The following is a 23,809-nucleotide window of genomic DNA, read 5'->3' as shown; positions in this document are numbered from 1 at the left end:
GTTTGGCGTTTGCTGGTCCAAGAGGTTGGTTGAAGGCGGGACAGGCAAACGATACGATAACGGTCAGTGCGGGCAGAATCCAGAAGCAGCACCTCCCCCACCTTTTTCCAGCGTGTGGAATATGGGGGAGCTCCGGCTTGGTTTGGCGGCCCGGCCATACGCACGCAACAAGTACCTCCGCCAGGGGAGGTACACAGACCGGAAGCTGGGGACAACCAGCCAGCGCCATTTACTAGGTAGGTACTAAGGTGCTTGCAATATACGCTCTGTGCGGCTCTTTGTAATAAGGTAGAAAACAACAGAGGATGATGCTAAGTTCCCGTTGAACAACACGGACAAGTCCACAAGCACCAAGCATAACAATTGCCAGGATACACCTGAGCCACTGGACTCCATGTAATAGACCCGTGCAGAACTCCGGAGTGCAGCCACAGCGGCTCAGGGCGGCTGGAGTGCACTGGGATTACAGCGGCGGAGTGCCCCGAGGCGGACTCATGTCGCAGGGCTGCAGCTGTCCAACAGCAACCGGACCTTGGTTCAATCCATCCAACACTGCGAATCGGATTGTATCTGCTATACGGCCAAAAATTCCATCACATACGATGGGCTTTTCCCTCTTGTCTTGGTCGTCTTGCCTTCTAGGCTCTTCTATACCCATACTCAAATCATTCCAGAGATCCAGTCAGCGGGCAAGTATCGCGCGGCCTCGAGATACTTTCGGGACGGCCGGACGCAGTCCATTCAGTACGCGTACGTTACGTGCTAAGCCCTCCAGCTGCGAATAGCCGGGAAAATCAAGCTTCGTGATGCGACTCTCTTGGGTACTAAACCAACGGGCTGCTTATTTGCTTACGTACTACCTGAGCAATCGAATGCTGCAACTTCATTGTACCTTGCAGAACGAATTGAAGTGCTCCCGTCTACTTGTACATTCTTCGTGTCTTGGACTGGCTATCTCGCCAATTTCAAGCTACGAGGCACGCACTAGCTGTCCAGAGGCCCCCAGAACCAGCCACTTCTTGATCGTGCTTCGTTTGGAAAAAGCACAAAACAGGTTGAGAGCCGTTAGCCAACAATCTGATCCTTCGCTTGCCCACGCGCCATCATTGTAGCGGTGTGTCTTGCATTTGTCTTTTTTCTTTTCTTTTTTTTTTTTTTTAATTCATCGAGTCTCTTGTCTTTCTGGCTCCAAACAAGTTGATACATGTACCTTCAAGCGTGCATAAAGGAAAATGTTAACAGCACTGTACAGTCTTTCATGATGAGATCATTGATCGGCACGGCTGCGAGGCAACGTCATCAGGGCGCATGTGATAGAACTGCCTTCTTTGCTCCGATCCCGCCGTGCAAAACATCTAGTCGTGCATTTAGCCGGTCGAAGGGTCGATGGGAACAACGCCAGTATAAGCTATGTTCGATTGCAAGATGGTAAGGTGGTATCGCCCTCTCAGAGACAGTCGCTGTAAATTCCAACGCGAATCTATATGCCATCTAATTAACTTCTTTGATTCTAACACGAATCTATATGCCATCCCACGAACTGTGTGCCTTTCATCCGTCTAAAGTAACAATGCCCCCCGGGGTATCTTGACCAAATACATGCCCATGCAATACTACATACACGACTCCTCTCCAAATGCTCTAGTATATGAATTGCAACACGTAGACAACTCCTCTCCAAATGCTCTAGTGTATGATTTCCAACACGTACCCCATCTACCTTCTAGGAGCCCATGCTTGCAGCCAGTCTCTCATCCTATCCACATTGGCCTTTTCAGACTCAGCAGCAGCAACGCACCATTCCAGATCCCAAACCTTTTCAGCCGCCACCAGCTCTGCCAGCTTGCGGCCCTTTTGGCTTGTCTCGTCAACGCAAAAGTAGCATGGTTGCGAGGCATCAAGCGCCCCGGCGAGAAACGGCTTGACGAGAGGAAGTGCTGCTGCGGCAGACGATCCCTTGGCTTCGAGGCCAAGGTTTGATCGTCCAGTCCTGCACCATTCGTTGGCGCAATGCGCTTTTCCACATCCCGCCATCAGCTGGCTGAGATACCGTCTCTCGATTCTCCGCCGCAGAGCCTTGCCGTCAGGGTCATGCATGCTGACATAGAGAGGCCCAAAGCACAACGCGCAGAGGCCGATGTCGTTGCCTGGAGGCTTGACTGGAGAGCCCGCCGTGCCAATTTGACCTTTGGGGCCGACGCCGTACAGCGTTCTTCCGCAGTTGACGTTCCGGCAGACGACGGGTTTGGCCCGACTCGCCTTATCGAGTTCATGGTGTTTGAGGTGCGTTTCCATGTCTCGTAGGCGAATAATCTTGTCGCACAGATGACACTCAGTAGTGCGAGCCCCGTCTGCCAATTCATGAGCTGTCATCCCCGAGAGGACCACCTCTGGCGACGGGTTGAAGGGATCGCCCTCTTGAGGAACCTCGAGATGGCAAAAGCGGCAAAGGATAATCTTTCCCGGGCACACACTCGTACGGTGGCGAGCCAGATCTGGCAGCGAGTTTGTGCAAAACTCACAGTCCGGACATGCGCGGTCGGTGTGAAACACATGGTCGTGTTTGGCCTTGCCCAGGGCTGAATCTCCGTGAGCGTCGTCGTGGTCGCAGTGCCAGTGAGCCTCGTATTCGGGCGAACCTTTTTTGAATACCGATTTGCAGATGGGACAGAGAATGTTGTTGCGCAGGCAAAAGTTCTGGTGCAAAACCATCGTTCGCTTTGGAACCCACTGCAAGCAATTCGTACACTGCTCTTCGTCCGATGAATGCTCCTCCTGGTCGAGCTGCATAGACTCATCTGCTGAGTTTCCTTTCGTGGACGCCGCCTTTGCTCTGATGGTGTAAGTGTAGGCAGTTGAGGTTGCCGGGGCCTTCTCGGAGTTGGGAGCCTGGTAAGCGTGAACCGATATCAGGAGGCTCTCGGCATCTTCAAGCTCGACATTGGTTGGTGATATAGTGATGGACTTGACGCCGTACTGCGCAGGCGCGAAATTCCCAAAGACGTGGACCGAGTCTCGCGGCAATGCCCTCTGTTGGCGCGATTTCGGTGTGACGAACAGGTCCAGGCTGTCTGCGTCGGCTATGCCGCTGAGAGAGATGACTAGCTCTTGCGATCGATCCCAGGATGGAAGCGTGTAATCCACGTATTGGCCAGGCATTACTTGTCCCTCGGCGTCTTTCCAAATGCTCAACTCGCCGCCCTTGGAGCTGCCGGAAGCCGAGCCCGCCTGTCCTTGCGCCATAATTTGGCGCAGAGTCTCTCGGGCTTGCTCTTCGTTGAGGGCTTCGATATCAACCTCCAAATCCGTATCGATAACGCAGACGCCATCACCATCAGGCGCGAACTTGTCCACCAGTAGCTTGAATTGCTCTCCTTGTGATCCCTGGACAGGGATGACGGTGTTCTTGGTCAAGGTCGTGAAATTTTGCCGGAGCTGCCGCTCTAGCAGTGGTTTCCAATCGTCGGGATTATAACCAGCCTCGAGGGGTCGCAGCCGGACATACGTTCCTTTGTGGAGCTCTACGGCATGTACTGTTATCCTGCTGCTCGCGGCGCCGGCATTTCTGCTTGCCAAACCGTCGGAATCCTCAACGTCTATAACATCGGGGGTCGCTGAAAGGTAATCGTCGGGTCCGATGGCAAGAGCCTCGAGGAGCAGCGAACTCAAGCCAATGGTACCCTCTGGCGCAGAAAACTCTCTGATGCCGGCGTAGACCACATTGTGATTCTTGGGGTTGACCAGTCGGAATATCAGAGGATTGGGGAGCTGCTGTGTCTCCTGTCCGTATGGTTGGCTTGTCCGATAGCTGGAGTCGAAGTAACTGTAGCTGCCGTGGGTAGACGCCGTGGTTCGGGTAGACGAAGCTGCAAGCAGCTGCTGAAGTGCGGAGGGAGGGAGAATGATCTTGTCGCCTGGGAGTCTGCTGCAGATCGGATCAGAAGGAGGGAGTATGGCGAACGAGTCGGACCAGCGAAGGGCGGTGGGTTCGTCCATGAAGTTGGTCATTCTGCTTGTAAGATATGTACGTTCAAGCACAGATTTCGCTAATGAGGAAATAGGACAGTTGGGAGGTTGTCCCGAGTGTCAGTGAAAGAGACGCAGTCAAAGAGGCACAGTCGCACCGGGGTTATGAATACAAAGTGCTTCCATTTCTCAGCTGTCGCAATATCTTGGAATTTGCAGGTCTGATAACCTACAGACCACGGCTGCGAAGGCGACAGCAGCAAGACGCGGCCAGAATCGCCTAGAGGGGCAGTTGCGATAAGTCAGCATTTCCGTCCATTTCTACGGAGTGCTTTGCAGCTGGGACGGATGAGGTACCGCACGTGCAATGTCACGTGCTGCCATCAGTATCCGTCGATGCCTTCCCTCTTGCAAATGATTATCAAGTGCATCAAGCATCATCTAAACCGCCATCCAAGCCGCCATCATCATGACATGCAGACAATCGTTAAGAAAAGCTTTCTGCAGGCAGTGCAGCCCGGTGTGTCATTCTGTTCTTGCTGCTGCTGACTAACACGCCTCAGGAGACGAAGCTGCTGAAGAGTTGCCGCATTGCCCCGCAAAACGAACCAGCCATCGTGCGACCAAACCGCCGTTCTCCCCCACGCCCAAGATCTTGCTCGTCAGGCCGGATGATGGACGGTAGGGCTCTGGTGCATGCAGACCCTGGAGATGGAACGAAACTGGCAGTGGATACAAGTCATACAGTAGATGGGGTTGTGCTTGCAGTCTGCCCGCAGTCGAAGTGGCTGGACAAACCGAAGACGAAAAGACGTCGATCATCTGTGGCAGAGGCATCTGATGTCGACAGCATGCTATTACTCTTTCGTTCTCCCGGGGCGCGATCAAGCGCAAGCACGGCTGTGAATGGTGTTGGCTCTTCCACAGCAAGGGACGGGAGGAATCTGAGCATATGTGGGGTAAGCACATGTGTCGAGGGCGAGGACATGAGAACTGCAGGTGCTTTGTCTTGAAAGCCTCCCAAAAGTCGAGGAGCGCTATCGTTGCCCGCTCTGATTCGTCTCTCAAGATCCTGCCAGATGATGCCACCCCTCGATGGTCACAATGAGAGCCAGTTTGTCAGGCTTCGAGGGACGTTACATACCTACGGGCGTGCTACATACATAAACGCATTACGTCTTGGCCGCCCATTCGCCACCAAGAGTCCCTCCATCTCAGCCGATGATCCTTATCCGCCCAAATTGTTACGAAATCATTCAATGCTCACCCGGGAGGAGGTTGCTTCGGTGCTTCGGCTCACCTCACTTCACCTGGTTTGGTCTGGCTCGGTTCGGTCGACGCAGCCGCCGCTGGCGCTGCTGGCAAGCCCACCAACGGCTCACATACGCTGTACTACCACTGTACGGCTGCCGGTGAAAGCCCCCATCTTGCTCTGCGGCACCCCCAATCTCCCGTGCGTCTGGATTGGCCACCATGGCTTGATAAGGAGGACGCATGTTTTTTTTTTTTTGCTGTGAGATTGCCCTGTCTTAGCCAAGAGCCTTAGCCAAGAGCCACAGCCCAGGCGCCGAGAAGGTCTACAGTATAAGCTTCGGCCAACGCCTCGCGCCATCTGTGCCATCAACCTCGCGCAGTGAACAACGAACGAGCAAAAACCAGACCGTGCAAAGCTTCCTATCGTGTAACCTGAGGCTGTCCCGTTCGCCTGCGACGAATCTCCATCGCCTGCGAAGATCCGGTCTCTCTTGAGGTCTCGGTGGCCTGACATGAGCTTAGCTACCGTCAACAACCCCCCAACGCGATTTGAGCTCCAGCTACTGGCACCATTAGGATTTGAGGATTCAGGCATCACCCTCTACGACATCATTCACAATTCGCTCGTCTTGAGACACGTAGTATCCTATTTGCCCGTATCGAGTATTGTGAACCTTGCTGCTACCAGCCGAGCTTTCCGAGCCCTCGTCCTAGAGACCCCAGGAGTCTTTCGCCATCTTGCTCTCTCTCACATCAAGGCGGTCCAGTTTGAGATTGACAAGATCGATCACGGAGGCGAGATCTGGCGCAATGTCCAACTAGACGAAAACCTCACCGAAGATGAGTGAGTGCACGATAAAACTTCCCTCGGCGTGTCATGTCATGCCATGCTAAGCTCACGTTCCGCAGCTTCTACTCTGGCCCGCTGAGGGGCATCTTCTCAACCCTTCGGCGACAGAACATCCTGCAGAATGTCCAGACGCTGGTTCTTGACGGCCTCTCTGTCACCTCGGAGCTCTGTCATGAGATCATCAATGACGCCAGCTTCAACGTCCGCATCCTGTCCATCCGCGAAGTGAAGAACTTGAACCACGGCAAGCTGCGCCAAACGCTTCAGTATGCTTGCCGCCCGACCCGGCGAGCAGGTTCGCCCAAGCTCCAGGCCCTATACGTCTTCGGCTCCAGGGACATGTTGACTGCCGCACTGCAGTCCGATGCATCCGGCATGTCCATCAGCGCAGGGTGGAATCAAAAGAGCCAGAGTGCTCTGGCGTCCTCGCTACAGCACCAGGGCGACGTCTGGTGGCACGAGAAGGGCCGCATGCTCCCTCGACCAGTCAGTCAAGACTGGGCCAGCTGCATGCTGGCCTGCCAGGGCATCGTCGCCTTCGACGCCGTCCTCTGCCACGGGCCACGCCACCGCAACTCGCCGGCCTACAGGGGCGGATCGGATCTCGACAGCGCTCCGGCCGTAGCCACGTACTCTCTCGCCGGATGCGAGGGTTGCCACGGCGCTCCCGAAGGCCTCATTCACTCAGACGGCAGCGATGTGGCCAACCTACCACTGCTGTCCCCGCTGCCTATCCTTTCTTCATCCCTTCGCGCTGCGACCAAGCCCAGAGAGCCATGTAGCTCCTTTGTGCCCAGGTGTATGGACTGCATCCGCGAGCGATATTGCCTTGGCTGCGACAAGTGGTGGTGCGAGTCGTGCTATGAGCATCCCGGCCAGAGCTCAGGGATCACCATCGTCGACGACGAGACGGTCAATAGCTTCGGCGATCTGGATCTCGCGGCTCCAACGATGAAACTCAAGGTACGAAACGGTTTCTGTCCCTTATGCTCCCGCGTCTCATCCCAGGAGGAAAAGGCGAACGGTAGTTGAAGGAAGAGAGGGAGAATGAGAAACAGAGGAAGGGGAGGATGATGAAAGAAATTCTGCGACAGAGCGAGCCGGTGATGGATTGGAGCAGCCGATCAGGCCAGTCTCGAAGACAGACCTCTCGAATTTGTACGCAGCGTTTGTCCCCCCACCCCGCCCCGATGATGCTACGGCCGCAGAAACGGAGGCATCATCGTCGCTGCATTGCACTACTTTGACGGGAAGAGGAGTTTTCGCTAACTGTTCCCCTTGTAGCCACGGTTGTCAAAGAGCTGCTGGGAATGCGGTAGCAACGTGAGCGTTCACCCTGCCTCTCCCCATGATATCTTCCATGTCAAGAGAGAGCTGCTAACGGGGAGACCAAAATCCTGCAGTGCGAAACTTGCATCAACAGCACCCAGCGAGTGTGCAAGAAGTGCTGCGCCGGCTATTGCCTCATTCATAACGAAGGATGTTCACTGAACCACGTAAGCTGCCCAACCGCCACTTCACGAGCAGAGAGTCACGGATTCAGCTAACATGACGACCAATAGTGCGATTGTAAAGCCCCCCTTTCTTTGGAACTATATAGAACAAGCCGACCATGGAGCGATTGCTGACCATTGATGCAGGGTGTGTGTCCCGCGGACGAGGTCTAGGCCGTCTCTGAGCGAGAGGAACCGTTTTACCCCCAGTCTCTCTCCCCTCTTCCAATGCCTCCATATCAACAGAAACTCTCCCCTACCGCTCTGGGCACCCAATGCCCGTCCAGCTTATGACGGCGTCTGGAGTATCGAGCGTATCGGTTTTTTTTTTTTTTTTCGCGTGCAATGGACGGTTGTCCGTATGGCTCAGAGTTTGATGATGACGGCCTTTGTTTGATCGGATACACTTGGCCTTGCTTTTCGGGCATCAGATCAGAGCAAAATCAAATGACCTTTTTCCCCTCTTGCTTGCGTATCTTCTCTCTCTCTCTTCCACTTGCGATCGCCTCGTTGTCCTTTTGTTTTCTTGCTGCAGTGCTGCCCTAGTCCGAGGACACAAGTCTCGGCCTAACCTGGGCGTGTGTTCTCGGACTAACCTAGGCAAACTTGCCCGGTCATATCATGTGTTACCCTGAGACAACGAGGCTTGGCGAATGCGCCCACGCAGATTTGCTTTCCGACCGGAAGCTTGCAGCTTGGGTGTATGCAGACGCGTGTCGAGTGTTGCCCAAGGGTGATCTGTGGGGAGTTGGTTTTTCTCTCGTCACCTTGCCAAGATCCCTCATGTTGTCACATGTAACGCCAGCTCCCATTCCGAACTCGTCCACAAGAACAAGACCTGCTGTGTTAGCCACTCTCTTGGCATCTTCCAGACACACAAGCCGCCGTAGCTATCCAATCATAGCAAGCAGAGATATGTTTCCATCTCGTGCCCAAAAAACGCCCCCTTTTTCACCTTGTTTCTTATGTAGAGCGTAGACGCCAGGCATCAGAGACATTGGCAGTGCCGTTGCCAAGTGTGATCATTCTCCCCCCTACCTTTGGTCAAGTCAAGAGTCCCGTTGCAAACCTGCGAGCTATCCACGCGCTGCCATGCTCCTCGTACTCCTGCTTCGTGACGACGACCTTTTCGATGTTGGCATGGTTGGCCATGTTCGCCGCCCCGTACCAGGTGTTGGTGATGGGATCCGCGGGCCGCGCGACGCGCACTATGCAGTCGTCGGGCACGAGCTGCACGAGCTCCCTCTGCAGCCGCTGGATGAAGCCGTCGAACAGGGAGGTGCCGCCGACGACGACAATGTTGGCGAGGAGGCCCGGCCAGAGTCCGACGGGCAGCTCGTGCAGGGACTGCTGGATGGCGTCTGCGAGGCCGGGTTGGCGCATGCCGACGTCTGACGGGCGGAAGATGAGTTCCGGGACGGCGAAGCGCTCGTTGCGCAGCGTCAGGACGTCTTCTTCCGCGCCCGCTGCTCCTCCCACGGCGGCGAGCTTCTTCGCTTTCGTGTGCCGCGCCGGGTCGTAGTCGCGCAGGATGCCCTTGTGCCTGGTGTGGAAGTCGGGCAGCACGTAGTCCTTGACGATGCCGCCCGCCCCGGAGAGATAGTCGTCGCGCCTCTTGCTGTCGCCCCTGGTGCCCTTCCAGGTGCGCTCGAGGTCGGCCTTGAAGTCGGCCGAGACGTAGCACGCGGCCTCCTTCATCTCGTTGACAATGTACAGGTCGTTGCGCATGTCGAAGTGGCGCAGGGAGATGAGGCGCGCCATGTAGTTTGTGAGGAACTTGCCGCCGACGTCGATGCGGCGGATAGCCGAGTGCAGGGGGCGGCCGCCGAGGAGGGGCGTGACGGTGGTGTGGGAGAAGCCGGCGTCGACGAGGAGCATGATTTCGGCGGGAACGTTTGCGGCCGTGAGGGCATCCTTGGGGGTGCGGAAGAGGCTTTGGAGGTCGTGGTAGGCGTTGAACGTCGGGCCTGGGGCGATAACACACACGTTTGTCAGTTTATCAAGCTTCCTCGGGTATATATAGACTTTTTAACTTTTGTCATGGCGAACACACACCGATTCCTCTGTAGTAGCTCGAGAAGCCGTACTCCTCAAAGACAATCTGGTCGCAGTTGGTCTGCAGCACGGGCAGTGCGTTCGGCTGCTCCGTGAGAACCAGCCGCGTCTCGCTGGGGTCGCATTTCAACGCTTTGCCATCGCCGTCGCCAAACAGCTCCTGGTCCCAAATCTCCTTCTGCGCCTCCCAGTTGACGAGGTATCCCTTCTCGACGGGCCGCCGGAACTGGATCTCGCTCAGGTCGCGGCACCGGTCGAGCTCGGAGGCGACGTAGATCCTCTTGGAGCGGTCGCGGGCGAGGCAGTTTGGGATCACGCGCGGCTCGGGGACGGAGCCGCCGTGGACGAGGCCGGCCTTGAGCGTCCAGGCGCCGTTGTCGAGGACGAGGGTCGTTTGCGGGCGGGAGGGGGCTGCTGCGGCCTTTTGTTTGCGACCACCGGCCATGAGGCAGGAGAAGAGAAAAAGGGAGGGGATGGAGGAGAGAGAGGAGGTGGAGGTTTGCGAAAAGGTCGGAGCCGGAGGTCGGGGGTTGTTTGTGGGTTGGAGGTGCGAAAAGCGGCGGCCGGAAGTGGATGGACCTCGGATGGAGTATCGCGAGCTTCCGGAGTGACATAAAGGGCCTACCCTAGAGTTGAGCGTGACCGAATGGATGTGTAATGAGAAAAAAAAAGCCACCAGAATCTACATACGACAAAGGCGCCCACTATATTCAGATGAGCTTAACCCTCTATAGGAGTTCGATGCTGTTTGGGTCGAGTGATTGTGTTCATCAGCACAGCATCATCAAGAATTGTGTACGGTATGTACTGGTACTAAATGCCCCAGCAGCACCTTAACTAAGGTACCTAGGTTACAAGTGAGGTATCTCAGAAACAAAGATCATCTGGTCATAGGTATTGAGACGACAGCATCAAAAGGCCGAGTCACATCACCCTCCCGCAATTCTCCAAAGAATCCTTCAAAAGTCTCCAAGAAAGCTTCCATCGCTTCATCCGAGACAATGGTGCTGTCATACCGAACGTCCACGTTCAGCCGGCCCTGAAGAACAGTGCACCGGAAGATCATGGGCAGTCCCTCCGTCTCCTCCAACTTCAACTCCTCCTTTCCACGACCAAACAAGCCATGACCACCCTCATTTATCAAGAACGCCTCATTCTCAATCATGAGCACGTTCCGCAGCTCCAGCGGCGGCGCAAGAGGCAGCAGACGGGGCAAGGGGAAGCTTTCAAACCTCATCCTGTCCACGAGCGATCTCTGCGCCTCGAGAACAACTTGGCGGCATGGCTTCTCGCGCGGCAGCTCCAGCCTTATCGGGACGGTGACGAGAGTCGGTCCTGCGACGCGATCGATGCCTTGTAAGCTTGCGTTTCGACCGCCGAGGGATTCCAGGAAGAGGACTGAGCTGGGATGGTCTGTGGCAAAGTGCGAGAGCGTGGCGGCATATGCGACGCGGATCACGTTGGCCATGGTGGCAGACTGGAAGCCCTTGGAATTGCCGGATTGTGCTGGTCTGGAGGCAACGTTCAAAGTCTTCAGGAGTCTGCCCATGTGTGGCGAGACCTTGTCCTGGACAGGCGGCAAGATGGGGAACTTGGTCCATGATGCCTGTTGGAGATAGCTTTTCCAAAACGCCTCTCCTTCTTCCAGGTCCTTGTCGTCGGGACCTTTGAGGTAGCGGTTGAAGGGAGTGAAGGGGGCTGGTTCGAGGCCGTGATAGACGTCTTGAATGGCTTGGAGGAGCATGGGCAGAGAGTAGCCGTCATATATGGCATGATGGATCGTCCAGACAAACACCTTGGCGGAAACATCGTGGTCAAGGATAGCATAACGGCTCAGCGGCGCACCGAGGCCCATGGGAGTCTCGATGTCTCGGCTCAGGTAAGCTTCCAGGGTGTCAGGAGAACTCACGACTTCGACGGGATGAAATCTGATGATGGCCTGGAAGAGCTGCTTGTCTCTGGTGGCGAGGATCCGCGCTCGAAGGAGATCAGTCGCTTGCACGACGGAGTTGAGGGCTGAGCGGAATCTCACGAGGTCCACATCGTCCGGGAGCCGGAAGTGATATTGGTCTATCCACGCGTCTGGCTTCACCAACGTCTTGCCGTACCAGCGCATTTGACTGATCGTCATGGGAAGAACGTCCTCTATCTCTTCGACGGGCAACTTGCAGATGGCGGCTGCTGTTGCGCGGAGCTCATGCACACGATCCCCCAGCAGCCCAAACGGCTGGATGATGTCCTCATCGTGCTTTGCAGCGGCTGAACGGAATGCTAGTCGGGCTTGCTCGCTCAAGACTGGATTCGACAGGACGGTGGCTGATGTGAGCGAGATGCCGCGACTGCGAGCCGCTGCAATCAGCTTGATGCTGGTGACTGAGTCGCCTCCGAGCTGAATAAAGTTGTCATCGGGCCTGATGCTCTCTGGCGTCACGTTGAGAGCAAATGCCCACAGCTCTCGCAGAGTGGACTCATCGGCGGTCAGAGCCCTGGCTTCGCCCTTCGATTGATCCAGCCTTCTCAGTCGTTGCAGCTCGTCGGAATTCAGAGCTGATATCAGCTCTCGCAAGGAGGTGCGGTTTGTCTTGTGGGACGTGGTTAAGGGGATAACTGATACCGGCACATACAGGGATGGGATCATTGGCTTCGGGAGAACCTTCTCCAGCTTTGTTGTGATCTCGAGAGATCTTTCTAATGTGGCTTCAACTTGATTCCAGAGTATTTCTGGACGTTCGTCGCCCGACACTCTGACTGAGTCGCCGAGGAAGACTACGATAGCGCTTTCATTCTGAAAATGCGGATTCTCTGCTTTGTCGACGCAAAACTTGGACCCCCCAGGCAGGGTCTGAGATAGCCGTGCTTCAATCTCAGCGAGCTCGAAGCGTTGGCCCTGCATCTTGATCTGGGTGTCCTTGCGGCCAACAAAGACAATGTCGCCACCGTCCGTCTGTCGAACCAAGTCGCCCGTCTTGAACACGCGGCGAGCGTCTGTGTCCGTGCCAATGAAAATGTCTACAAACGACGCCGTGGTTTTTGCCTCATCATTCAAGTAGCCTCTCGCGAGAGTGTTTCCTTCAATGACCAGTTCCCCGATCTCGCCCCTGGGAACCAACTCGTTGTGGTTGTCTTCTCTGACAATCCACAGGCTGCAGCCTGTCGGACGCCCTATCAGACCGGATGGGACTGTTTTGGCTCCAATGTCGAGCTTCACGCCTGCAGCTTGTATAGAGGCTTCCGTTGGGCCATAGGCAATGTAGACGTTGACGTGGGGATTCCACAGCTGGATCAAGTCACTCGGAACAGCCTCGCCTCCCGTAATGAGCGCCTTGACAGCAGGCATCGTAGCGGGATCAAGCAATTTGGCATAAGAAGGCGTCAACATCAAAGTATTCACGCCAGTCTCATTGACGAAATCCTGGATCCTGCCGTAACGATCTTCCTCCGCCGGCACGCAGACGCAGCCACCGAGGATGAGGGTCGTGAAGATCTCCATGATGGACATGTCGAAGGCGTACGAGGCGAATTGCAGGACGCGTGAGCTGGGGCCGAGGCCTTGATCGGCGCCGTATGCGAGGGCGCTTGTGAGCCAGGCTGCGTGTTCGATCATGACGCCTTTTGGGCGGCCGGTGCTGCCTGATGTAAAGATTAAGTACATCAAGTTGCCAGGAGAGATGTCGGATGGTGCTGTGTGAGATGGGGCGGCGGTAGAAGAGCCGGAAAGCACATCGTTGGATAGGTTGATGGTGGGAACGTTGGAAAGGCCTTGAAAACGCGTAGACTGCTTTGTAGAGAGGAGCAGAATAGGGGCGTTTGTATCCTCGATGATTTCCAGCAGTCTTTGTGTTGGGTGGGATACGTCCAGAGCAGTGAATGCACACCCTGCCTTGAGGATCGCCAGCATGGCAACAATGGTGATGGCGGACTTTGAAGCATGTTAGTCAATTGCTTACAAAATATCTCTCTCTCTGAACGAAGCCCGTTGTGAAAAGGGGGAACGTCAGATTGATGAATGTTTACCTTTTCATGAAAAATGGGCACAATAGAGCCTGGGCTTACGCCAGAAGACGATATCTCTGCAGCTAGCCGTGAAGAGCTCTCGTCGAGCTCTTTGTAAGTGAGGTTCACGGTTGGCGAGGCAATCGCCGGAGCGTCAGGCCGTTCGAGGACTTGATCTCCAATGACATCTTGAACCAGCCTGTTTACCAACGGTGGAGGTAACGGTAGGCTTTCGGCGGTAGTTTGAAGCTTGGGTATTGTTGAACTGTCAAGATGAGGCTCAGAGGGTGCCATTAGATGGCCTGGCAGAAGGGCGGTCATCTCGTAGCTGATCAGTAGTTTTTCCCAATGGAGAACCAAGTTGAATACACTATACAGCGAATCACCAACTGTCAAGCCCGAGCCTTGGACAGCTTATCAAGTCTTTGGTGATGGGTCATCCGAGGCAGACAGTTCTACACTTCTATCTCGTTTACGAGGACATGCGGCAAAGGAGATGATGCACCAAGAGAAGCAGTACGTCAGCAGGCCCAATCCTTACAGGGCCATGCTCCCTCTGATGAATCTGGGGTCTTCTTATTTACGATTTGCGGGCGTTCCTGTGGCCTAGCGTTCCTGGATCGAAATCCCTGACTGCATCCTTCTTGTCCGGCTGGCCTATAGACTATCTCCCTAGGCGATGGGCTGCGATGAGGGATTCATGGACTGCGTTTATCTTGGGCTGAGGTAGGATCGACAGTCATGTTAGCCATTGGAAGCCTAGAGGAACTTTTCGATTTGTTCCTTTGGCTTATAGCCTGCGTCAGCAATGTTTTAGTTGACTGCGAGTTATTTTCAGGACAGCGTACAAGTGTAATCAATCGGGTGATTATTGAGTGCTTATATGAGGAATGCATGAATATGACAACTGATGATTTGTTTCGGACCTTTTGTCAATGGAGTTATGAGGACTTGTATGCAGGCAATTTGATGGTTAAGCATGAGCTTCCACTGAAATGAACATACAATTTACAATTCAATCAGGCTGATTGCCTGTAAGCCAAACACAACATGCACATGCGCGAGACAAACGACGAGATACAAGAACATCACATCCAGAGAAAAAAACAGGCCTCAGTGTCGCATTCAAAATCCTGCCATAAAGCATCTACGCAGGGCGTGACCGGCCAACTTTCTCGGGAGTGAAGCCGAAGCCTCTACCCGCATCTGGAGGTGCCGAGCCGAAACAGCTCTGCTAGTGCTGAATCAGGAAGGATCAAGTCCCCGGTATGTCTGAGGAGGGGGGAGGGTTGAGGCTGGATGGCGATAGGCTGGGCCTGTTGCGGCCGGATCGTGGGCCTTGATGGGGGGGGATAGTCGTACGAAATGCGATCCTACCGATCCCACGGCTGTCAGCTCTTGATCCCTCGGCCTTAAGTGTGGGGGAGATGGAGTAGCTAAGTGAATCCCTGTGAGACGTGGGATATAGAATGCATGGTGGACTGCGGTTCTGATTGGTGAGAATGTTTTCAAAGGCGTTGACATGTGAGCTGAGCTGCTGGTCCATGTCTCTTCTTTGAAGGACTCAAAGGCTAGTATTTTCAACAGTAGCACACGCGTTTTCTGCTTTAGAAGCCAATCTTCATGATCGGATAGTCAAGACCATTATTGGTGTCTCTTCCATCGGCTCCATAGCGTCTATACATAGAGTCGAAGAGGAGGGGGGCCGAATTCAGCGAGGGTGGTGATCCTTCATGTGAGTAATTCTGTCATGAACCATTCCAGTCTGCCTGATAGCTCCGAGGATATCCGAGAGGAGGGTGTCATGATGGACCACCTGCCTTCTATGCGCGTAAGAGCAGTTGCATGAGCTTGAGAGAGGCAAGGGCCCTCAGACTGGATACCTATTGTAAGCTGTATGAAATACAATTGATATCCCCCTACCTTGGCAGGATTTTGAGTGCAAGACAGAGACTCTGTGAATTATTGACCATCATGGCTACCATTCAATCTCTTCTCCCATGGTTGGCCGTTGTCGGTCTTGTTGGTGGCATCTACTACGTATGGTACCGCGTCTTTTCCTACCAGGGAATTCCAAAGAGCCTGGCCTTTGCCAATTCAGATGGCTCCTTCTTTTCCCGCGGCCGAGCCTCTTTAGGTTCCGTCTTTGAAGTCAACTCTCTTCTATGGGCTGGCCACCGAGACGTAAGACTTGATTCTCTCAAAACGGGTTGCTCCCCGAAGAATGAAGATTGACAGGCTCAACAGCACTCCAAAAAAGGACGCCCTTATATCCTCCCTGACATCTTCACGGGCCATCAAGTCATTCTCCCCCCAGAGAATCTCCAATGGTTGATGAAGCAGCCAGCAACCGTTCTCAGCCAAAGAGAAAGCAACAATGAGTTCCTCGCGGCCAAGCACACATTTCTCAACTGCGTCGCCGCCGACGACAACGAATGGGTATTCGTAGTCAACCTCATCAAAGACATCACCAAAGAGCTCAACAACAAGACCAACGACGTCATTGAGGAGATTCAAGCTGCCCTGGAGGACCTCTGGGGCAACGACACCACCAACTGGAAGCAGATCGAGCTCCTGGATGTCTGCTTGGAGCTCATGAGTCGCATCGTCAGCCGCATGTACGTCGGGCTCCCGCTTTGTCGGGACCAGACGTATCTATCCAGTTCAACGCACTTTGCAAAGTTCATTCTTGTCGAGGCTCTTCTCGCGCAGCTTACGCCGAAGCCGCTGCGGCCGCTGCTGGGTCCTCTTCTGGCGCAGTATGACTGGATGCAGTTCAAGCGTATGGACCGCTGCGTGAATCCCGTCATCAGGGAGCGCGCAAGCCGGTTCGGCAGGATGCAAGATGACGAGAAGAAGGATCCTGACCAGCCTAGCGATCTCCTGTCTCGCCTGATGCAAGAAGCCTACCGCCGCAACGACGATCCATGCAGGTCGCAGAGCCACAGCAGCAAGCTCTTGGCCATTCTCAACTGGGCGGCCATTCAGGTCCAGGGCATCACGCTTGAGAACGCCCTCATTGACATTGCCCACGCCCCTCAGAGCATCGACATCCAGAACAAGCTGCGCGAAGAAGCACTTGCTGCTGACGCTGCCGACCCTGCCGTGCGCTGGACGCGAGCAGAGGTTGCCAAGCTGCCCAAGATGGACAGTGTCATGACGGAGAGTCTCCGCCTCTGGGGCTTCGCCCACGGCATCATCAAGGTCGTCGTCGCGAAAGAGGGCGTCGACTTGCCCACGGGAGAGCACATTCCGTACGGGGCAAAGATTGGAATCGGGAGCTACGGCTTGCATCACGATGCGGAAGTGTATCCGGGAGAGTCGCCGTTTGCGTTTGATCCGTTCCGGTTCCTGGATGAGAAGGCTGAGGCGCAGACGACGGGGCTGAAGTTTGCGGCTACGAGCGACACGTATCTCGCCTTTAGTCACGGGAGATATGCCTGGTGAGTTGGATTCTGGAGATTGTGCTTGATGCATTGGATGGGATGTGCTGACGTCGGGACAAAGTGCTGGACGGTTCTTTGCGAATCATTTGCTCAAGCTGCTGTTGTCGCAGATTGTGATGCGGTACGACATTAAGCATGACACGGAGCCTCGGCCTCAGAACCCTGTAAGTTACACGCGTCTGCATTCCATGATCCGGCTTGAGTGTAGACTGACTGAGATCCGGCACAGTGGTTTAGCTACGTCTCGCCGCCACCGATTGGCTACAAGCTGTCTGTGAGAAGGAGGAAGCAGTAGAGGAGGCGGACATTCAGTGTGAAGAGCTTCAACTTTTCTCGTCGGTGATTTTGTTTTGTAGTTTAAAGAATCTAGAGTCAACGGACTCCTTCAAGCACTCCTGAACCATGTGCTGTTTTAACTCGGATAAGAGTTGTAGATGAGGTAACTAAATATATTGTGATTTACAAACCTCGGACACGAGACAGGTTTGGTAGAAAAAAAGCACGAAATCATAAGGGCGCTCGCTGGAGCTGGGCGAGTCTCTTTGATTCTGTAGGCGTAATGGATTTTGAAAATGGAATCTTACCCTCACCCAAGCGGATGTGCTACCTCGGCGTCCCAGAAGGACGGACTGAGTGAGATTGGAACCACTGTTGATAGCCTCCATGAAGAGCACGCTTCCTCGCAACTCAGCCTCACGCTCACTTCAAAGGATCACAACCTACTTCTAGCCATCCTACGAGCAAGGCACTAGAAGCTGCATGCAACGCTGTGGCGCCAAGCAAGTCATCATCGATCCAATACGATCCCCTGTCCGTCTCACCGAAGACGTATTTAAACGGCCCGTCGCTCCCTGCTGCCTAAAGGATCCAAACGGGCCGTCGCTGTCTTATACCACCCTCACAGTCAACCACACCACGATAACGCTTCTCTCCAGCCCTCATAGTAACCATGGGCGGTGTTCCATCCGTCCCTACAGACCCAAGCAGGTCACTCCAGGTCATTGGCGCGGGCTTTGCTCGCACCGGAACAGTTTCCATGGCCCTGGCCCTCGAAAAGGTCCTCGAAGGTCCAGTTTGTCATGGAGGCACACAACTTCTCGGCCGCGAAGACGGTAAGCTTTATATATCTCTTCTCCATCTGTGGCAGTTTTTTTTATTTCAAAAGCAGAACTCATCTCACATGTCATGAGCAGCATATGTGCAGAAATGGCTCGCCGTGTACGCAGCCAAGAACGACAAGCCCAAGCGCCTCGCTGCCCTCCGCGAAGCAACACGAGGCTTCGTCGCCATCACAGATACCCCCGGCACGCACTTCATCGGGGACCTGTGCGAGATCTATCCCGATGCCAAAGTCATTGGGTGGAAGCGCGATCCGGAGAAGTGGTGGAAGAGCATGGAGCAGATGATTAAGCATGCGATGCCGGGGTGGCTGCGGTGGTATTTGATCATCATGCCTGGGTGGAGATGGTTTCCGGTCATTATGGGGGAGATGAGCAAGAGGTGAGTGGGTGGGAAGAGGAGAGATTTGCTGTTCTGATGGTGATTGTGTGTGTGTGTGTGCTAATGGTCGGATGCAGAGGGAGAGAGATGCTGATGGAGGATGGATATGATAAAGGGCCAGGGCCTGGTGAGCCTCTCCTATTAACGAACCTCTTCGAAAAATGAATTTGAAGCAAGAACGATTGACTCAAGCTGTTGAGGTAGGCATTCTCGAGCACTACTATAGCAAAGTAGAGCAAATCGTCCCGGAGGACCGCATGTATTGGATTGGACTCAGCGATGGATGGGGCCCGTTGTGCAAGATTTTGGATAGACCTGTCCCGGACTGTCCGTTTCCGCGGGCAAATGATGCCAAGGCAGTGGAGGAGACGGCGCGGTATGTTTTCAAGAGGACGGCGTTGGCGTGGATGGGCGTACTGGGAGTGTTAGCAGCTGCGTGTACGCTTCTGTGGTATATCTATTGAAGTATATGTCGACATGGGTAAAGGGGGGAGGGGTTGGTTACACACTCTGTCACAGCAGATCCTTACGATACTTTGTCGCAAGCCCCTTGTTTATCATAAAGCCATAATAATATACGCATATAGATATAAATCCACTTAAACTTCATCCAAGCCGTCGCACACACGCCGGCATCCCATCCTTCGGATGCTGCACCGTCTGCCCACACCCATAAAGCCTCTCCCCCCCAACCATCTCCCTCCTCACCACGCCTCCCCTCTTCCGATCCCACTCATCCCACGCCTCGCGAACATCAAAGTCTCTACACACCAGCGCAGCCACAAGCTTAATCTCCACCATGGCGAGTTCCTGCCCGATGCAGTTCCTCGGACCCATGGAGAACGGCCTCCACGCATCCTTATTGGGATGCAGAGCATCGCCCTGAGGCGCCATCCAGCGCTCAGGGAGAAACTCGTTTGCGCGCGGCCAGACGGATTCGTCGAGCTGGATGACGGAGGGAACGTCGTGGATGGCGGTGCCCTCTGTCGGATAGCGCAGAGGAGAGTTGGGGAGGGCGAGGAACAGGTTCTTTTCGCCTTGGCGGACGGTGGATGCGAGGGGGTAGAAGCGCAGCGTTTCTTTGACGACGCCGTTGGTGTAGGCCAGGCTGTTGAGCAGCTGAGGCGACTCTCGTAGTAGATCGGCCGCTTGGCTGGCGTCTTTGCCCAGGACGTCGCCGAGCTCTGCACGAAGTTTGGATAGACACTCGGGATTGTCCTGCAGCAACTTGAACATCCAACAGATGGTCGAAGAAGTCGTATCGTGGCCCGCAAACAGGAACAACTTCAAGTTGGCCAAAATGGCCTCCATCTCGTCTCCATCAGGCGTCGCACGCCCTGTTTCCGCAAGTGTACGACCCAAAGCAATGTTCAAAATCGTCTTCTTCTCGGTGATTGCATCGGCGGGGGACTTGATGACGCCTTGGACGCTGCCGAGGAGGGATTTGCGAAGGGCTTCGTTGTTGCGCGCGCGCGTGAGGGAGTCCCAGGGCCAGCGCTTGATGCCGAGGATGTGGTTGAGGCCGAGGACTTTGCTCATGAGGCGGATCTGGCTGATGAGGGCTTGTTTGAGGGGGCTGCCTTGTGGGTTGCTCTGTTCGTGGAGGCGCTCGTCCCTATACGCTTTATGAGTTACATACACATTGTCGAGCAGGGTGTAGTTGGGTAGAGGCTCAAGTACAGGGTTGCTCGGAGAATCACGTCAAATGTGAGATTCGTCGTGCGTTCCTCCAGCTGAAAGACGTCTCCCCATTGCCCATCCGGCCCAGCCATCCCCGCCAGCAACTCCTTGAACACGACAATCTCGTCAATAAGCTCAGGGACAAGCATGGTGATGTTCCTGGGGCTGAAGCTCGGATTGAACCGCGACCGCCACACCTTGGACTGCTTGCCGTCGGCAGAAGTCATGTCGAGATTATCCGTCAGCGGCTCCAAAAAGGTGCGCGTGATGCGATGCTTGGGCAAGCTCCTCGTCTGCGTGAACTGGGCCGAGAGACTGCCGTCAAAGACCATCATCATGAGGTCTGGGAACACGGGCCATATGTCGAGGTAGAGGACTGGGGGAGGCTGTTTGATGTCTGGGATCCAGCTGGGGCAGTTGTCGACGAGCCATTTCATGATGATGCCGAAGTGGACGTCTTCGGGGTGGTGCTTGCGGAACTTGAGGAGGATGGGGATGTGGCCGAAGAGGAGAGAATGGGGGAGGGTGGGCTGTTGAGATGGTCAGTATGTGATGCTTTTTTTCGAAATGTTTGCTTTGGGGTCAAGAGGTTTGCGTACTATGCCTTGGGCTTGGAGTTGCCGGACACGTCTCCTGACTTTGTAGCCGCGGTAGAGGAATCTGGTGATGGTTATGGCTGCGATGAGGATGAGGCCGCGTATAAGCGTCTGCAGCTGCCGGGTTACGATGATGTCCATGTCTGCTAGACTCGAGATGTTCGCTTCGCGCTTGTAAGAGGCAACGCTTTCACTCGACGACTAGATAGTCGAAGCATCTTTTCATGGGAATCACAAGGTCCAATAGGCCTGGAGCTGCACCCACATGAGACATGTCTTTCATGAGCAGACCGACGACCCGCATGATGCTCCGGAGCTGCGTCATACTATCTTACCATCACTATCTATGTATGTATAGCCGGAGGATCGGAGGATGGCCATCCCTGCACTGCAGCTCAGGCAGGCTAAGCAGCTGCAATCCTACGTTATGCTGCTCGGTCATGCATGTGTGAGACGGTAGCAGCGGTCATACGAGGGCACCAGTAGTGAAATGGAACTCGATACAAGCATGAACTCTGACACAGTGAAGCGAGTGTTGAGAGGTCCCGACCATTTCGTAGCCTTGGATGGACGTGTCCATTATGCCAGTAGGTTCGTTAGCCGGCGCGAGGCTCATCTCACTCAAGCCCATCCGACTCTTGTTTGGCATGGTGATCCAACAGTCGGTTTGGCATTCTAGATGCTGGCTCATGTTCATGGCCTCTTCTGTTGCTGTGGCCACATGTCGTAGCCATCTCGCCCAAGACCATGATGCATAGCCTTCATATCTACTTTCCAACAATGCCCAATCGCATATGTAGCCAAGGTAGCGTAAGGTATGTACTGTCAAATTTATACACCGTCAGGGAAAAAAAAAACAAAGCATGCTAGTCTATGATATTAGGCGTCAGGCATCATCACAATTTGGAGACCACCACCGCTGCTGCTGCTGAAGGAACCAGCCCCCATCTCTCCGCCACCTCGTCATTCGGAATCTGTCCAGGCGTCGCCCTGGCATTGACAAACGTCGAGCCGCCGCTCTCCCACGCGTGGTCCTTCCACGAGCCCAGGCTGGGCCACATCTTGTCCTCGACCAGCCTCGCAATCTTATCACTCTTCTCGGAGGCGGCGTCGTCCCTGGTGCCGATGACGGGCCCGATGACGCTCCTCCACAAGTCCCACGTCTCGTCGAGCTCGGCGACAGCCGTGACGCCCATGACGCTGGCGCCGATGCGCGGCCCGGCCCCGACGTAGGCCGTGGTGCCAAAGTCCTTGCCGGCGCGGGCCCAGTTTTCCAGCGCCCAGCGGATGGCCACGCCCTCGAGGTGCTCGCCGTTGTCCTTTGCAATCTGCGACAGCGTGGCGCAGGCCCTGCGCAGCTCGGGCGGCGAGGGGTGCCACGAGGCCATGGGCCCGTTGTCGACGCCGCGGGTGGTGAGCAGGCCCATGTTGAGGATGCTGGCGTTGAGCAGGCACTCGACCCTGGCGGCCCGGAAGCGCTGTAGGAAGTCGGGGCGGCCTAGGCGGCCGTTTTGTAGGCAGAAGTTGCCGTACGACAGGACGGCGTCGAGCGGCTCGCCCGTCTCGCGCAGCACCGTCTCGGCCAGGGCGGCGAGCGTCTCGACGGGATAGCCGCTGATGCCGACGTAGCGGATCAGGCCCTGGTCGCGCAGGCGGCGCAGCTCGCGGACGGCCTGCAGGACCTCGGCGGGCGACACAAACTCGACGTCGTGCATGTAGACCAGGTCCAGGTACCGCGTGCCCAGGCGCTCGAGGCTGCGGCAGACGCTGTAGCGCACCCAGGCGGGCGAGTAGTCGAACTCGTCGGCCTTGATGCGGCCGGCCTTTGTGACGAGGAAGTAGCCCTCGCGCGGCGGCGGCGGGGTGACGAGGCGCAGGGCCTGGCCCAGCAGGATCTCCGAGGGCCCGTAGTAGGGCGACGTGTCGAAGGCGGTGATGCCGTGCTCGAGGGCCCTGCGGACGATGTCGACGTAGGGCATGCGCGACGGGTCGGGGTGGTACTGGTGGTTGAAGGTGGCCGTCCCCAGCAGCAGCGGAGGCAGCACCTGCGACAGCGGCGGCGGCGAGGCCATCATGATGACTGCTTTCTGCTTGTTTTCCCTTTCGTTTTCCTTCGGCGAGATGAGACACGGCCGGGAGAGAGTTTGTTGGAGTTTCAGGGACGGCGGCGGAGAGGCATGGCGGTGTTGTTGCAGCGGGAGAGGGTGGTTGAAGAGGGTTAAGTATTGGGTTGCTGTTCTGTTCGATATCCAAACTGGAGCTTTGCTCGGCGTAGAGACGGAGAAACCGGCGCTTTTTTTTTTCTTATCTGGCTGTCACGCTAAATTAACCCTATCGAGCCAAGAACCCTGGAAACTTGAACCTCGATCCGCAGGCCAAGATGTATCAAGAACCATCGGAAGACGCCGCAACAGGAACCGAGCGTCCCTTCGGCCGTCTATCGAGTCAGTATTACGGTGTCTACCAAAGTTCAATTCAAAGACAATGAATGGCAGGATTTGAGCAGCGTGAGATTCGACGCATGGACTCATCGGAGTAATTGCTGCGTCCAAACTGCCGTCGTGTATATGCAGCCTTGACAGGAAGAAATTGCCCGTCGTCTTTTTTAAACCCGCGGAGCCCATTTGCAGCTTCGGGTATTATCATTCTCGGCGGAACCAGCCGAGGGTGAGTCGACAGGGAATAGAAGAAATACGGAACCGCAGCTGTCCACCGATGATTTGTCTGCGTTGCTCGCTTCATTGTGCATGCCATGCATGCATGCATGGGGCTGATGATCAAGGGGGAAAACGCCTGTTGCAGCATCCGTCGTCTATTAGCACTTATACGCATGCTATAACCGGGATCAACGAGTGCTGTATCGTTCCGTATGAGCCGCGAGACAGACACATCCGAGGGCTCTTGCTGCCAGTCACGAAATACTCCGGGGCGGTTTGAGTGCTTGCGTGGGATTTGCTGCCGATCGCCATGATGCCT

General features: G+C 55.2%; 8 protein-coding genes across 8 annotated transcripts; 3 read left to right on the top strand and 5 right to left on the bottom strand.

The window, feature by feature from the left end:
* Window positions 1–1,716: 1,716 nt before the first annotated feature.
* Window positions 1,717–4,008, bottom strand: CCMA1212_000253 (uncharacterized protein; the record flags this gene model as incomplete). Its single annotated transcript, XM_073697730.1, has 1 exon — window positions 1,717–4,008. The coding sequence occupies one exon, from the start codon at window positions 4,006–4,008 to the stop codon at window positions 1,717–1,719; it is 2,292 nt and encodes a 763-aa protein (XP_073563200.1).
* Window positions 4,009–5,732: 1,724 nt separating this feature from the next.
* Window positions 5,733–7,617, top strand: CCMA1212_000252 (uncharacterized protein; the record flags this gene model as incomplete). The annotated part of the gene is made up of 5 exons (XM_073697729.1): window positions 5,733–6,064; window positions 6,130–7,094; window positions 7,191–7,228; window positions 7,355–7,393; window positions 7,474–7,617. 5 exons carry the CDS (start codon window positions 5,733–5,735, stop codon window positions 7,615–7,617), a joined length of 1,518 nt encoding a protein of 505 aa, XP_073563201.1.
* A 990-nt stretch (window positions 7,618–8,607) lies between these two features.
* On the bottom strand, window positions 8,608–10,063 carry CCMA1212_000251 (uncharacterized protein; the record flags this gene model as incomplete). The annotated part of the gene is made up of 2 exons (XM_073697728.1): window positions 8,608–9,530; window positions 9,619–10,063. The coding sequence occupies 2 exons, from the start codon at window positions 10,061–10,063 to the stop codon at window positions 8,608–8,610; spliced, it is 1,368 nt and encodes a 455-aa protein (XP_073563198.1).
* Window positions 10,064–10,498: 435 nt separating this feature from the next.
* Window positions 10,499–13,905, bottom strand: CCMA1212_000250 (Nonribosomal peptide synthetase 4; the record flags this gene model as incomplete). The annotated part of the gene is made up of 2 exons (XM_073697727.1): window positions 10,499–13,537; window positions 13,672–13,905. 2 exons carry the CDS (start codon window positions 13,903–13,905, stop codon window positions 10,499–10,501), a joined length of 3,273 nt encoding a protein of 1,090 aa, XP_073563199.1.
* Window positions 13,906–15,585: 1,680 nt separating this feature from the next.
* CCMA1212_000249 (Cytochrome P450 monooxygenase paxP) lies at window positions 15,586–17,352 on the top strand (the record flags this gene model as incomplete). The annotated part of the gene is made up of 4 exons (XM_073697726.1): window positions 15,586–15,795; window positions 15,850–17,054; window positions 17,119–17,221; window positions 17,287–17,352. 4 exons carry the CDS (start codon window positions 15,586–15,588, stop codon window positions 17,350–17,352), a joined length of 1,584 nt encoding a protein of 527 aa, XP_073563875.1.
* A 654-nt stretch (window positions 17,353–18,006) lies between these two features.
* On the top strand, window positions 18,007–19,021 carry CCMA1212_000248 (uncharacterized protein; the record flags this gene model as incomplete). Its single annotated transcript, XM_073697725.1, has 5 exons — window positions 18,007–18,013; window positions 18,035–18,169; window positions 18,251–18,557; window positions 18,635–18,684; window positions 18,735–19,021. The coding sequence occupies 5 exons, from the start codon at window positions 18,007–18,009 to the stop codon at window positions 19,019–19,021; spliced, it is 786 nt and encodes a 261-aa protein (XP_073563874.1).
* Window positions 19,022–19,163: 142 nt separating this feature from the next.
* CCMA1212_000247 (P450 monooxygenase AflN) lies at window positions 19,164–20,974 on the bottom strand (the record flags this gene model as incomplete). Its single annotated transcript, XM_073697724.1, has 3 exons — window positions 19,164–20,172; window positions 20,238–20,767; window positions 20,837–20,974. 3 exons carry the CDS (start codon window positions 20,972–20,974, stop codon window positions 19,164–19,166), a joined length of 1,677 nt encoding a protein of 558 aa, XP_073563871.1.
* Window positions 20,975–21,729: 755 nt separating this feature from the next.
* Window positions 21,730–22,908, bottom strand: CCMA1212_000246 (D-arabinose 1-dehydrogenase; the record flags this gene model as incomplete). The annotated part of the gene is made up of 1 exon (XM_073697723.1): window positions 21,730–22,908. The coding sequence occupies one exon, from the start codon at window positions 22,906–22,908 to the stop codon at window positions 21,730–21,732; it is 1,179 nt and encodes a 392-aa protein (XP_073563870.1).
* Between the last annotated feature and the right edge of the window lie 901 nt (window positions 22,909–23,809).

Source organism: Trichoderma ghanense (assembly GCF_004382785.1).
Source record: "Trichoderma ghanense strain CCMA-1212 chromosome Unknown scaffold_0, whole genome shotgun sequence".
Taxonomy (NCBI): domain Eukaryota; kingdom Fungi; phylum Ascomycota; class Sordariomycetes; order Hypocreales; family Hypocreaceae; genus Trichoderma; species Trichoderma ghanense.
Note: the sequence above shows the minus strand (reverse complement) of the source record. Positions and strands in the feature narration are given on the sequence as shown.